Below are 15,941 nucleotides of genomic sequence, written 5' to 3' on the forward strand. Positions count from 1 at the left end.
TAAATAAATGTAAGGCGCGATAACCTCCGAAGAGATCTAAGGCCTAGCTTCTCTTCCAATTTGCGTCGTGCTCCTCTTGATTTTCCCTACAAATTGGACGGACGGGACCTATATGTTTTATGCCGACTCCGAATGGCATCTGCAAAGCAGATGAGTTTTCACTGAGAGCTTTCCATGGCAGAAATACACTCGGCGCGCTTGCTAAACACTACACTGTTGTTTTAATTATTCTTTTTTTATTTTTAATACACTTAATGAATAAATAACATTCACATTAAGTTATTTTTGCAAGAAAATATTTAATATATTCGCATAAGATCATATTAAAAACCTCTTGTTCGAATTGGGAGTGCTCTTTAATCGATATCGTCCTTTTTTCCAGTGCTTATTTTTAAAAACTGAAACTGAAAACGGAAATCAGCTTCATACATACAGCTAATATAAAGGTCTCAGAACGTGGAGTGTAAGTTTTTTTTTTAAGCAGAAAGTTCAGTCTGAAGTATATAACATCGCTAATGGGTTCAGTCAGATCTTTTTAGTGCAGTCGGGTAAATGCTCATCTACGATACCAAGTTTTATCATAAAGAGATACACAAAGCGAATCAGCACAAGATGTTGGTATCCCAATAATTGGTTGCTTTTTCTTGATTATTTTTCATACAATGCCTTGTACAACAATATGTCAATTAATCGAATTGATTGAATTCGCTTTGCCCTCACCTTGTATAGATTTCCCTTGGCTTCAATATAAGGTAGAAAGCAATTTTGGTCAAGTTGTGATGGATGGTCGACTCAGCAAAAGGTTCCTGAACGTGCGCATATTATGAGGTCCAAATTTCTCCTCGAACCATAACCTTCTGACACACCGTTTGATACGCCTCCGTGTATCGAGAGGCTGCTGACACAACTGAGAGGTGATGGTTTTTTTACTCGGTTCTCACACCGCGCTTTTTCACTAATATGTATGACCTATGTGTTTGGTATATGGTTCTAGTGAGCTCCGATACAGCAACTTGCAGTTTATTGTCAAAAAAATAAAAATCTATTAGTTATCGCCTTGCTACCGAACCCACCGTTAAAACACATAAATTCTAAACTGTAAGGGACTTTGTTTCTCTGGAATGCAGCTATAACAGCGAATACAATGTAGAATAGAAATTTAACGGCTTACCGGGGTACCGTAGAAGAGTTTAACCTTATGAAAAAATCTCTTGGGAAACAGTTGGTGTGGCAGCTGTGGTGTGGGTTCAAGTGCCGGGAAAATCAAAATTTTATAAACAAGGTTAAACTGCGCCTACGCGACTGCAATCAATTACAGTGTACGAGGCAATGGACGCAGTGGCTCTTTTTAAATGTACAGAATGTTGTGTTATTTATTATTATTGTTATTGTTGTAGTCACAATTAAATTATATTTTAATGTGTGTAATTATACAAATTAATGTAATTGAAATATTGATGAATGTGGTTTGTTGTGAAACTATTAATAATTGTCATTTTTTTTTTAATGTTTTATGTTAAATAAACCAGGCTCCCTGAAGAAGATGTAAAAACATCGAAACGCGTAGGAGAACAAGGAAAAACTTAGTTTTTGTCTTTCATTAACGGCCTTAAAGCTCTGAAAATTAAAAGGTATTTTCAATTAGAAGAAAGTTTTTCTAAGCGGAGTTGTCTGGCGCCATGATTTGGCGAAAACGCCAAATGTATTTCTGCCATGAAATCATTCTCAGTGAGAACTTATCTGCCTCGCAGATATCGTTCGAATGCCGCGCAAAACATACTGGTCCCGTCCAGCCAATTTGTAGTAAAAATAAAAGGACCACAACGCAAATTGGTGAGAAACTCGGCTCACAAAATAGTCAAGACCTTTTATTACAAATTTTGTTATTAAAAACGTTCTTAAGTAGAGGTTTCCATATCGAAATGATATCACTTCATTATGTAGATATATCATATAACATACGAACAGAAATTCAATTCGAAAAGAGAATATTTGATTTTTTTCGGAAACTTTACTTGCTTGTATTACAAAGAATCAAAGAAATTGAGTTAAGTACCAGAAATGTGATAAGGATTGATAAGATGTGTACTTTTTTGATTTCTCTTCTACCGTGTTCTCTATGTTACATCAATGATTTTTCCAATTTTTTTTTTTTTGCTTCGTTTGCGAATAAAGATTTTCTGCTTCTACGCTAACTGAATGAACAACTTTGTAAACCTCCTTCAACACACACTTCAGTTTCTCAAAATACACATAAATGACATTTCCAGATAAAATAAAAGCTATTCAAAATCGAATGCTAGTCATTATAAGTTTATGTACATTTGCATGTATTTTGGAGTGGAATTCAACCTGCAGCATATAAAGAAGACAGTCACGCAAAGCGACAGTTTCGCACTACAACATAATGACTACCCCCGACCTGGTTCTTATCGAATGCAGAGCGGGACAGTTGGTAGCCACACTTATATCAACAGCCCTGCAGTGTTTGATTATATTAGTCAAAGGATGCAAATATTTCAGAATCAACTACGACTCAAACAGTAAAGAACGCATTCAAATGGCTTACAAAAGAGCGCAATGCCCTTTCATAGGGCATCACCTCTGCGCTACCTCAGAGCTGCAGCGTAATAAAGAAAGAAATAGCTTCATTTGTGTGAACACCAATTATATTGCTAAATATGAATTTATGATACGTTAACTAAACCGATAGTTAAAAGCGTCGTGCGATAGGACGCTTGGGACACTCATCATGATACCTCGTTCAATATTCGCCGTCGGTATCACGACCACGGTCATACATCTTCTGGAAAACTTTTTTCTTGAACACTGCAGGAGCCACCTCATCTTTTCTCTACACCGTCCATAATTTCGAGCCATACATCAGCTGAAATTGTTTTTGCTGTTAGGGCTTGTTCTCAAATAAACGAAATCCCTCACAGTCTTTAATTTATATACGTCACCAGCGACGTGGCTGCCAAGATGCGAATGCACTGATTTCTTTTCTGATTGCAAAACCCACTTGATATCTTTTTATGTAAACCAGAGAAGGTGGATGTCACTACGTGTTTGTAAAAGCCGATATGACCACATTTACCTTTCGGGCCATCGTGGCCTCCTTCACTTAGCTCCATGAAAAACTTGGAACACTGATAAATATTTGTATAATACATTCATATTTGTAATAGCATTCACTTCAGGTAGCGAGGTTGAAAATTTAGCTAGGGAGCTCTGAAGCTATAAAGCTTTGCATTACGCTTAACAGCCCTTTGAATACCACGTGTAGTTGCCCTAAAGGGCTGGGTAGACTCCGACCGACAAGACCTTTTAAATTTTTCCCCTTCATAATTATTTAGTTTTTTCCCAAGCCTCGCGGGTATGAACTTTATGTTATTCATGTGTCTGAAATACTTATCCTCAAGCAACTAACGGCAATTGGGATTAGTTTCTGAAATATTTAAATGGAATCGATTGGCAAGGTTTAAACCTTCCTGAATCTTTTAAAAAATATTTTTCATTGGCTGATTCAGGAGACTAAGTAACAAAACGTTGCAATAAATCCCTCAACACCAACGGTGGGAGGGACGTAACAAATGAGTTCTCCCTAGAGAGACGCGCGTCACTCTAGCTCAACTTCGATGTATATAATGTATGTCCTGCCTCTAACACCCCTCTCACTCTGGTCCACCCCTGTTGAAATTGCGAGTTTCCTTCGACTCCTGTTAGAGGATATTGATGACAATTTGTGAGTGATCGCATCTTTTGAATGGGGCAAAGCACTGCTACAACAATAACAATAACATCGGGCTGGTAATCTGTGGTAAATTAAGCCTCATTAGCGATATTCATACCAAGGATAAGTCCTTGAGTATTTTATTTCACAAATTAGAACTCAACAACTTTGTGCTTTTAAAATAAAGTAGTGTAGTAAACTAAATTTAAACATTTTAATGTGTTATGTCTACACAATTTATATCTAGAACTTCACATAATAGCCAAGAAATATTATTAAAATTTTTATTGAACAAGAGGTCATAATATCGACATAAAATTGCTTCCAAACCACACAACATTATATCGAAATAGCTCGCACTTTTGCTTTGTCGACGTTCTTCGGCACACATTCACTGTGGTTCACTTCTCTCACTTGCCTTTATTCTTGCCTTTTCGGCATTTCTTTGCTTTTTTCTTGAACGGCCCAAGACCACGTCGCACCATTAAACCGCGCCACCAAGCTTGTAAGCGAACTGCACAACTCACGCGATATATTTGTTGCTCGTACAGCTGACGCTCCACTTCTTTTTCAGCTAAATAACTTGAAACGAATTGCTGACGCTTTGCGTACGTTTCACGATGACGTTCTAGGGACTTTTGTAATACTAGCATTTGACGCTCTTTTTCGCGCTTTTCAGCACAACACTTCTCCATTTCATTTGCATATTTTTCTTGCCACTCAGCTATGCGACCATATAAATCAGCAAATTGTTTCTCACTAAATTTATCTATTTGCGTAATAATAATTTCTTCATTAGCTATACCACGACGGAAGTCATCAATTTTCTGCTGTAAGCTACGTTCTTCATTTGAGCCAATAATACTTGCCTGAGTGAAGCGATTCTCTTCCCAACGTTGCACCAAGCGTAATTCTAATTTATTGAGTAAATTCACATTACTTAAATTGTGACGCAGTGTGGCAATGTGTTCATCTTGTTCAGCGAGTTGTTCTTCACCCGCTTCCCGCTGCTTTTCTAAATCTGTTTTCAATGCATTGAGTGTGGCTTGATTGGCGTTTAGTGTGCGCAAAGCTTGTTCCACTTCATTTTTGTTATCTTTATGAATTTCAATGGCTACGTATAAGCGTGCATGTGTTTTCTTTTTATCGTCACATTCTAGATCTAATTCATCAGTTTCATTCAGATCTAAGAGCGCTTCAGCATAAATGTTGCGTAATAAACTAAGTTCTTGATCTAATCGTATTTCGTCTAGCACTTTTTCATCTAGCATATTTTCAGCCTCATCGGTAATTTTGGTAGCGAGTTTTTTAGATGTGCGACGTGAGCTTTGATGTGAGCTTCGTTGAGATTTTACTGCAGGTTTTTTAGGTAATGACCGAGTTGAATTGATCACTTGAGCGCGTTGAAAAATGCTCAATTTCGTTAAAGTCTCAGCGTAAACCGCTGATAAAAGTGCTTTGCGCAGAGTCTTAAGGTCCAAAAGTGGAAACTCGAAGTTTTCTAGTTGGCTAATATGCTTCATCTTGGAAAGACTTTGATTAACTTAGGTGGTATAAGAAATGGCAAAGCAAATGCCTTTTCATTAATTTGCTTGTTTTTCTGAACTAAACAAAGAGTATGTTGCCAAGGTAACTAAAGTCTGTATGCAGTTAACAACAAACAATGCATTTAGTTTATTGCCTTAACTCAAATATTTATAATTTACAGCAAGAGATGAATCACCCCAAATTCGCACTCACCACGTTACTACTTTTTGGGAAACAAATTTGTATGATAGCAATGAGAAAAACAGATTAAATATCAAAAGCTCGGAAATTTGATGTGTAAGCGTACAGATTAAAAAACTTAATTTTTTATGTTAACAAGAGCTCGCAAAGCACCTGAATTTAAGCCACAACCGATGGCGAAATATTATTGGCGAGTTATCGATTTCTTATAGTCACATCATCGGCTTCTTGCTGGTTACTTATCAGATTATTATAGACAGATTACAGAAATTCATCGATTATAAATGAAGCTTTATCGCCTTCTATGTATTTCATAACAAGCAGATGAGTCGTTGATAACACATCGATAACAATCCGTAAACACTTAGTAATACTCCGATAAAATATCGATACATTTTCGACATCAACTCGATAACTTTTCGATGGAAAACTTAAAACTTTAAGGTTATATAAATAAATAAATTTTCGATAAACAATCGATAACTTTTCGATATTGAATCGTAAACTTGCGATAATATTTTGGAACTTTTTGATAACAGATCGTTACATTTTCGATGATATGTGTGTTACATATCCCTTTTAACAACAAATCGATAAGTTTTTGATAACAAATCGACATTCACATTTAAGTATTTTTTACTTACTCAAGTCTTCGCTGGTCTAACTGGCGCCAACTGGCGCCAAGGAAGCTTAAATTCTCTTCAACCTGGTCCTACCAGCGAAGTGAAGGCTGCCATTCTGGCTCCGTAGGCGGGTTCCAACAGAAACACTTCATGGGCCGGCGCATCATTTTTCATTCGCACAACATGTCCTAGCTGGCGTAGCTGCTGTGTTTTAATTCGCTGAACTATGTTGATGTCTGCGTAAAGTACCCAGAGCTCATCATTAGGTCTTCTTCGATACTTGTGTTGCCAACGCGTAGAGGTCCGTAAATATTACGAAGAGCTTTTCACTCCAACACACCCACAGAACGGGTACGATAAGTGACGTGTAGAGCATGATTTTCATTTGCCTAGAGAGGACTTTACTTTTCAATTGCCTACCTAGTCAAAAATTATATTTATTGGCAAGAGCGATTCTTCGCTGCATTTCAAATCTGATGTCGTTTAATGTGTTAATGCTGGTTTCCAAGTAAATGAAGAATTCTTCTTCCCAAAATTTTGCTGCCAACAGAAGCGAGGTTTCCAAGGCGCAAATACGCTCACTCATTGCTGATAACAACAGTTGCTTTTTTTGTCCTCATTCACCTTTTAACCGATCTTTTCCGTTTCTTTTTCCAGATTGGAGTAAGTAGAATTTATTGTGCCAGAGCGGCTAAATTTTGCAGAAAGTATGACTTTTTCTAGTATAAAATTAATGAAATCGCACTACAAAAGTCACCCAGTCTGAAGCTGCCTTTAGTCTCGATTGTCTCGAAGCGGTCCTTTCCAATTCTGGCTGAGCTAACGGCACAGCCGTATAAGTTTCGCGGGGAAACCAAATTCCGACATAGCGGCATATAAAATAAAAATAAATAAATGAAAGGGACGATAACCTCCGAAGAGATTTAAGGCGGAGCTCTTCTTCCAATTTGCGTCGTGTTCGTTTTAATCTTTCCTACCAATTGGCGGGACGGGACCTACTTGTTTTATGCCGATTCCGAGCGGCATCTACAAGGCAGATGAGTTTTCACTGAGATCTTTTCATGGCAGAAATACACTCGTAGTGCTTGCCAAACACTGCTGAGGGAGGACCCTGCTTAAAAAAAATTTATTCTAATTGAAAAAGCTTGTTTCTAAAATTTTGATGTTGTTTTGCACGGGGCGTGAACCCAGGATCTTTGGTGTGTTAGGTGGATCACGCAATGATCATACCACGGCGGCATATTTTTAGCAGCTCTTTTTCATGCTGTCCAAGATGGCTTTAATATCGGCGAAGAGTGTTAATTCGTTTTCGCGGGTTTTTTCCCATCAAGTTTTGCAAAGAAGCTTGCGTCTTGTCGGCTCCGCAGAGCCGTATTTGAATAGCTTCGCAGGCGAACCACCAACGCCCGCGGCCTTGTTGGTTTTTAATATGGCCATTGCTTCATTCCTGGTGGCTGGTGGCTCAAGCTTCTTCCACTCACAATTTTTTGTCTCTGCTCTTTTTCTTTATGTAAATGCGTTTCATTTCCTTTTTCAACTCGCGGTAGCGTTCACACACTCTTCTTGTTGTGCTCGCTTTTAACGTAGTTAGCGTCTTTTCGTTCGGTTGCAACGCGGCATTCTACATCATGCCAATTATTTTCCGCGGTTGCCGGTACCAAATTTTTTTCTCGGCGGCGGTCCAAAATGCATTAGAGATATGCTCTTACCGCTTCTCCATTCCGTTGGGACGACTTGTGCACTCAGGCAGCAAGTGTGAGATTTGAGTTTGCGAAACCATTTGGCAGTGATCCGAGTCAACGCAAGCACATCTAAAACACTGGAGGCATGCCGTCCGCCTATGACAACTGAAGCATATTTCACCTCATCGTCTTCATCCTCTGTCGACGAATGGTACTTAAATCAAATATTGCTTTTATTTCGCTTAGCGGCGGTACATTCATCTTAAGGCGTGAACGTCAGTGCTTGGCGACAAAGTCTCTCTCCCATGTAAATGTTAAAATTTTTAATTATCCTCCTTTCTTGCTTCCTCCATCGCATTTTTGGATGGCGGTTATGACACATTTTGCCTTCATAAGGACATCAGCCAGCTGGGTATCTGAACCAATTCCTCATAGGGAACGAAAATTTAATGCACATGCCCTCAAATCATAGTCCTCTAAACGTTTTCAGGGATCGTCCTCAATAAATTATTCTTATCCGAGGGCTTGTATTCGTTCTTTTTCGAGTGTGGTTTTATAGTGCGGATACCAATTCTAGCGCACAACCCGCTCAGCGGTAATGGAAGTATTTCTGGCGCGTTTATATAGCGAGCCGCTTTATCCAAGAGATACGTCCCTCGTCCCTTTGCAGCCGCTTCTCATAGTGATCAGACGCGATTGGATCAAAACAAAGGTGATGTCAAAATTATTGTCGAAATTTTTTGTACCAGAATTGTGTATAGCAAAAAGATTTTTCGTGCACCACTTCAACTAATTGTAAATGATAGCCGTTTTGTTGAATTTGTTTCGCACTTCTTTTTACGCTCTATACATTGCCAGGTTTTGGTGAGAATAAATTGTTTAGATTTTTCACTACATTACATTTGAATGTTCCGACTACAAACAAACTGTCAAAACATCTTTTCATGCTCGCATGAGCATCAAGTTAACATTAAACGAAACAAAAAGTGTCAACATTTTACATGTAATGCGAGCACACAATGTACAATTAGACATTCATAAAAATGTGTGTTAATATTTTTTTAATCCTCATGCCATATAAATACAAACAAAACATATATAGATACACATATACAGTAGTGCTCATTAAGGGGGTACAGAAAATCTGGGTAATGTAAAACAACAATTACACTGTCGAATTTTTTTTTGACTTTAATCGTTTGTAATCTAATGTACTGACTCGGCTGACTATCGAGGTAACTCAAGACCAGAGCTGTAAGATGATTCAATCAATACAGTTATAAATCAAGATTGATTCATTTTACAAATATGATTGGTTGATTTCAAATATATAAGCCAAGTTTGAATGCGATTTCATGTTTTCCATTCAGAAATTCCGTTAGTGATTGCATGACTGTAAAAAAAGCATTCAGTTTGATTGTGAGTGCATCGAGAGCACTCCCACTTACGAGTGTTGCAAAATTTGTCGACTGCAATCACCTTTTCATTCAGTGCCATTGAAATTTTCGTATTCAGGGTTGATACTTTCGTACCTTTGATGGTTAACATATCTGTGATTGGTTTGAAGTTGTCAAAATAGTTATAAATAACCGGACTGCCATATTTCATTTAAAACATTATGTTTGATTCTAAAAAGTTTTATTCGGTGGATTTTGCTTCAAATAGATTAAACCCAATAAAATGTGCTTTAATTCTGATTGGAAGAAATCAGACATACGAATTCCAGAGTCAAAATATTCAAAAAACTAAATTGGAATATAAGATCGCAGGTTCGAATCGACCTACAACAAAATAATATTTAGTCATAAGGCCCAAAATTGGCTTCCGGATTCAATAACTACGGTGACTCTGTCTCAATGTTTTGACATTTTGTATTTTAATAAAGTTCTTTATTGATTTCTATTAAATTATGCATTATTTTTTAAGGAGGTTAATGGAAATCAATTGCCACATAAAATGTGTATTTTATAAAGTGCATTTCAATGGTGTTCTTGCGGTGAAAGTGTAGAAACAAGCATTTAAAAATTCGAAGCGGTAGACGTCAAGAAGCAATGCACAGTGTTTCATTATAGAACAAAGTCTAAGCAAATTCGGGGTGATACGATACATACAATGAAAGTTTTGGAGTGTGCTACATTGGATGTGGAATAACTCTGAGGACCCACTACATATATGCTTATGTCAATATAATTATATTTTTAATACCGTGAATTACACATGTGTTTCATTTTATGAATCGAAGGGAAAGCGAAAATTTTAGTTTAATTTATGCCTTACAAAAAATGTTTATTTTAGTGACCGATTAACAACGTCATTCGAAATTCGTCTATTTTCGTCCTCCAATACATTTTATTACTGTTGAAAATTTTATAATAAGCTACTCAAGGGACCACTTTAGCTAACCGGCATTCATTATTAATTATTAAAAAATTCGTATTTATTTTTGTTCGTGTTAACATACATCATGTGCAAAAATTGCCGATAGAATGAATTTGTGATACTAACGATTGTACACAAAACCATCGATGTTGTTGTAGTAGTGCTTCGCCCCATCCAACAGTTGCGACCACTCAAAAATTGTCATCAATATCCTAGGAAACCTGTAGTTTCAACAGCGATGGATATAGTGAAAGGGGCGTTAGAGGTGTTGGTTCCACATTGCAATTAAAGAGATGTTTGGTGTCATGTGGGGACAGGTTGCAGGCAGGACATACATTTTGTATGTCGCGGTTGATTTTGAATAGGTAAGAGTTTAACCTGTTATAGTATCCAGACCGCAGTTGAGCTAGAGTGACGCGCGTCTCCCGAACGAGTTTGTTTTCCTCTTCTGCGACTTCAGTATAATTATCTTAAAGAAAGGGGTTCGCCGGGAAATTTCTGGCATAGAGGTCCGACGACTTTTTGTGGATATCTCTGAGGACCTCTTTATGTTTTCCTTCTACATATGTACGTCTGAGTTCTCAGGTGCCGTATTTCCTCATTATATTTGCGGATATGATTTCTTAAACCCCTTGAAGGCGGGTCCTCTTTAATCCGTTGTCTGTTGAGTTGCCCAGGTTTCTGGTATTCGGCAGACACTGTTTATTCAGAATTTCGTTTCTCTCCCTAACAACAATTCTGAAAACAGTATTTTGACAGGTCTGTAAATTCTTCCACACAGTATCCTTTACGCTTGGAGGCCGTATCGGGGAGGCGTAGCATGCAAGCGGCCGGTCAACTGCTTTGTAAGTGATAACGAGCGTCTCCTTATCCCTACCCCAAGTGCTGCCGGCAAGAGATTTGAGGACTTTATTACGGCTCTGAATGAAGGTACAATTGCGGATGCATTTTCGCGATCCTGATCGAACGTCAAACTCAGTATTTTCGGGTGTAAGACTGTCGGTAGCGTGACGCCATATGCGTGGATGCCCAATACGTTCGACATTTGCCGTGTCCATGTTGTAAATAAGGTCACCGATGAATTGGTCTTTGACAATGATAGGTTTTGCGAGGCGAAAAAACTGGAGAGATCAGGGAGGTAGTTCTTTATTTTATTACATAGCTCATCGATGGTTGGGCCGGGATCTGTAGCCATTATCGTAAATTCGTCAGCGGAGGATACAATGGTGGCGAAAGGAGCTTCTATATGTAGAAGTTTGTTGTTTAATTCTTCTTGGTTAAGATGTTGCGTTCATGAATTGCACCGATGCTTACCTACCAGATAATTTGCGGTGCACCTTCTTTTGAGACTTGGAGGAAGGAAAACTTTTTGAGAGTTTTGATGAATCTATGTTCTTCGATAATTTCAAAACAAAAAATAAACCGTCATTACTATCGATTGTTAAAGTTACAAAGTTCCACCTTCCACCATTTTGATCTACTACAAGCTGTTTTTTATTTTTCATATTTGTCGAATTTGCTACACTGTGATAACAGGAGGACGGCCATGTTTTTTTTACTGACAAAAACCAAACAAAAAATTTAATATAAAAATTTTTAATTATTTGACAACCCAATAAGCATTTTCAATAATCTTAATTTAGAGTTAATTTGAGACCTAACCTTATTCTTAAATCTCCTATATTATTTAGTACACCTAAAACCACAGTAACACCAATTTTACACAGAAGTTTAATGGAACCGCAATTTAACTTTTAAATATAACGTTTTTAACAAAAAATAGTTAAAAAAGAAAGCACTTCGAATATAATCAAAATAAAATGCATACTCAAATTTTCAAAAATATTTCACCCAACTAAATATGTTTAAATTTTTTAGAAAGCCATATTATCTTGTGCCGCAAACTTTGCAGATATAATAATTTGCATTTTCTTGGTGCTTTTATGAACTTCATTAATTATATAATGAATTTTTAAATCAAAATGTTGTAACATTAACTATTAAATGCGAAACTCGAAGAAAACCGACTATAATTTTGTACCTAGAAGCCTTCCAATAAAGCATAATGAAATAATAATTTTGATGTTGTATTGAAGCTTTGTTCCAAATAGAAAGTACCTTTAAAATTCATTTCAATCAATTAATTTTATTGAAGCAATCCTTTTCAAATTCTCTTTTGGTTGAGTAAGTCTTTTTAGATGGATTTTTTCACAAGCTGTGTTTTCTCTCGAAAGTGTTCGCACAACAATGCGCGTATTTATATATACATTCAAGACACTATGATAGAGTTCTGTGGGTACACACTTCCATTTGCAAGGTTTCCCACTTTTCCTAAAAGTGAAATATTAGCAATAAAAGCAACTGCATTAAATTCCAGTGATGTCACTTCACTGGCTAAGGATGTAAAAAATTCAGTTGGATTTAGTTAACACAATAAAGCAATAACAAGATTAGCAGCTATTCGAAGTTTCAGAAATGTGGGTTTAGCGGTCCAGGAGTTAAGCGATATGGTAATAAATTCTTTAGGGGAAGTGCCACATCCCGTTTCCCAATCTCGCCTGTTTTTCTAAAATGTTATAGTAGTGGTTTTTTTCATCTAGCTGCCAGGTATTATTACCCTCGCATCATTGCCTTCAGAGATATTTTTTAAACGGTGCGCCCAAAAACAATGCGGAACAATTTGCATGTGGGGTTCTTTCTATTCATTAAAAATTTAAGTGCTATTAGATTGGGTAAGTTTTTACCTTATACAAACTATATATGTATTTCTATTCTGGATATCTTGGGCAATATAATAAAAAATCATGATAAGAATTTTGTTTATAGAGGTTTAAAATATTTGTAGTGTTTTAACTGACATTATCTGAATAAAAAATAAAAGTCAGGGATATCCTGTAAATTTGTAACAAACATATTTATAATAAAAAAAACTTTTTTTTAGTGTTTTATAATATAATTCGTAACTGGTTGGGTCCTGGCGTGTACAAAAAAATCTTAAAAAATGCAAGAATTTTTGTTTTATGCAAATAAGTATCTACTTTAAGAAAATTTCGACTTCGAATTTTGACATCTCTTCCAACATTCTTGGAGGTATTTTAGCATTCGACCGCCAATGTGGTTTTCTCGTATTCTGCTATTGCAGTTGATGGTAGGATTGTATATACATGTGTATGCAAAGTGGCCTACAATAGATCGGCCAAAGTTCAAATATTTTCCGAAATGCCCGTCTCAAATGATTCTTAAACAAACAAGTAAGGAAGGTTAAGTTCGGGTGTACCCGAAGATTACATACTCAGTTGAGAGCTATGGTGACAACATAAGGGAAAATAACCATGTAGGAAAATGAACCGAGGGAAACCCTGGAATGTGTTTGTATGACATGTGTATCAAATGAAAGGCATTAAAGAGTATTTTATGAAGGAGTGGGCCATAGTTCTATAGGTGGACGCCATTTAGTGATATCGCCATAAAGGTGGATCAGGGTTGACTCTAGAATTTGTTTGTACGATATGGGTATCAAACGAAAGGTGTTAATGAATATTTTAAAAGGGAGTAATCCTTAGTTCCATAGGTGGACGCCGTTTCAAGATATCTCCATAAAGGTGGACCAGGGGTGACCCTAGAATTTGTTTGTACAATATGGGTGTCAAACGAAAGGTGTTAATGAGTATTTTAAAAGGAAGTGGGCCTTAGTTCTATAGGTGGACGCCGTCTCGAAATATCGCCATAGAGGTGGACCAGGGGTGACTCTAGAATGTGTTTGTACGTTATGGGTATCAAATTTAAGGTATTAATGAGGGGTTTAAAAGTGAGTGGTGTTAGTTGTATAGGTGGTCGCCTTTTCGAGATATCGCAATAAAGGTGGACCAGGGCCACCGTGGTGTGATGGTAGCGTGCTCCGCCTATCACACCGTATGCCCTGGGTTCAACTCCCGGGCAAAGCAACATCAAAATTTTAGAAATAAGATTTTTCAATTAGAAGAAAATTTTTCTAAGCGGGGTCGCCCCTCGGCAGTGTCTGGCAAGCGCTCCGATTGTATTTCTGCCATAAAAAGCTCTCGGTGAAAACTCATCTGCCTTGCAGATGCCGTTCGGAGTCGGCATAAAACATGTAGGTCCCGTCCGGCCAATTTGTAGGGAAAAATCAAGAGGAGCACGACGCAAATTGGAAGAGAAGCTCGGCCTTAGATCTCTTCGGAGGTTATCGCGCCTTACATTTATTTTTTTTTATAGGGGTGACTCTAGACTTTGTTTGTACGATATGGGTATCAAATGAAAGGTGTTAATGAGTATTTTTAAAAGGGAGTGGGCCCTCGTTTTATAGGTGGTCGCCTTTTCGAGATATCGCCATAAAGGTGGACCAGGGGTGAATCTAGAATATGTTTGTACGATATTGGTATCAAATTAAAGGTATTAATGAGAGCTTTAAAAGGGAGTGGTGGTAATTGTATATGTGAAGGCGTTTTCCAGATATCGACCAAAATGTGGACCAGGGTGACCCAGAACATCATCTGTTGGATACCGCTAATTTATTTATATATGTAATACCTGCCAAGATTTCAAGGGTTCTTTATTTCGCCCTGCAGAACTTTTTCATTTTCTTCTACTTAATATGGTAGGTGTCACAACCATTTTACAAAGCTTTTTCTTAAGTTATATTTCGCGTCAATAAACCAATCCAATTACCATGTTTCATCCCTCTTTTCGTATTTGGTATAGAATTATGGCATTTTTTTTATTTTTCGTAATATTCGATATCGAAAAAGTGGCCGTGGTCATAGTCGGATTTCGTTCCTTTTTTATACCAAGATAAAGTGAGTTCAGATAAGTACGTGAACTAAGTTCAGTAAAGATATGTCGATTTTTGCTCAAGTTATCGTGTTAACGGCCATGCGGAAGGACAGACGGACGACTGTGTATAAAAACTGGGCGTGGCTTCAACCGATTTCGCCCATTTTCACAGAAAACAGTTAGCGTCATAATATCTATGCCCCTACCAAATTTCAAAAGGATTGGTAAATTTTTGTTCGACTTATGGCATTAAAAGTATCCTAGACAAATTAAATGAAACAGGGCGGAGCCACGCCCATTTTGAAATTTTCTTTTATTTTTGTATTTTGTTGCACCATATCATTACTGGAGTTGAATGTTGACATAATTTACTTATATACTGTAAAGATATTAAATTTTTTGTTAAAATTTTACTTTAAAAAATTTTTTTTTTAAAGTGGGCGTGGTCCTTCTCCGATTTTGCTAATTTTTATTAGACGTACATATAGTAATAGGAGTAACGTTCCTGCCAAATTTCATCATGATATCTTCAACGACTGCCAAAATTACAGCTTCCAAAATTTTAAATTACCTTCTTTTAAAAGTGGGCGGTGCCACGCCCATTGTCCAAAATTTTACTAGTTTTCTATTCTGTGTCATAAGGTCAACCCATCTACCAAGTTTCATCGTTTTAGCTTTCTTTGGTAATGAATTATCGCACTTTTTCGGTTTTTCGAAATTTTCGATATCGAAAAAGTGGGCGTGGTTATAGTCCGATTTCGTTCATTTTAAATAGCGATCTGATATGAGTGCTCGGGAACCTATATACCAAATTTCATCAATTTACCTCAAAATTTACTCAAGTTATCATGTTAACGGACGGACGGACGGACATGGCTCAATCAAATTTTTTTCGATCCTGATTACTTTTATATATGGAAGTCTATATCTATCTCGATTCCTTTATACCTGTACAACCAACCGTTATCCAATCAAACTTAATATACTCTGTGAGCTCTGCTCAAC

General features: G+C 37.1%; 1 protein-coding gene across 1 annotated transcript; it reads right to left on the bottom strand.

The window, feature by feature from the left end:
- Positions 1–4,110: 4,110 nt before the first annotated feature.
- On the bottom strand, positions 4,111–5,256 carry LOC137248698 (dynein regulatory complex protein 9). The gene has a single exon (XM_067779612.1). It carries the CDS (start codon positions 5,254–5,256, stop codon positions 4,144–4,146), a length of 1,113 nt encoding a protein of 370 aa, XP_067635713.1. The 3' UTR covers positions 4,111–4,143.
- Between the last annotated feature and the right edge of the window lie 10,685 nt (positions 5,257–15,941).

This window comes from Eurosta solidaginis, chromosome 4 (genome assembly GCF_040869045.1).
Source record: "Eurosta solidaginis isolate ZX-2024a chromosome 4, ASM4086904v1, whole genome shotgun sequence".
Taxonomy (NCBI): domain Eukaryota; kingdom Metazoa; phylum Arthropoda; class Insecta; order Diptera; family Tephritidae; genus Eurosta; species Eurosta solidaginis.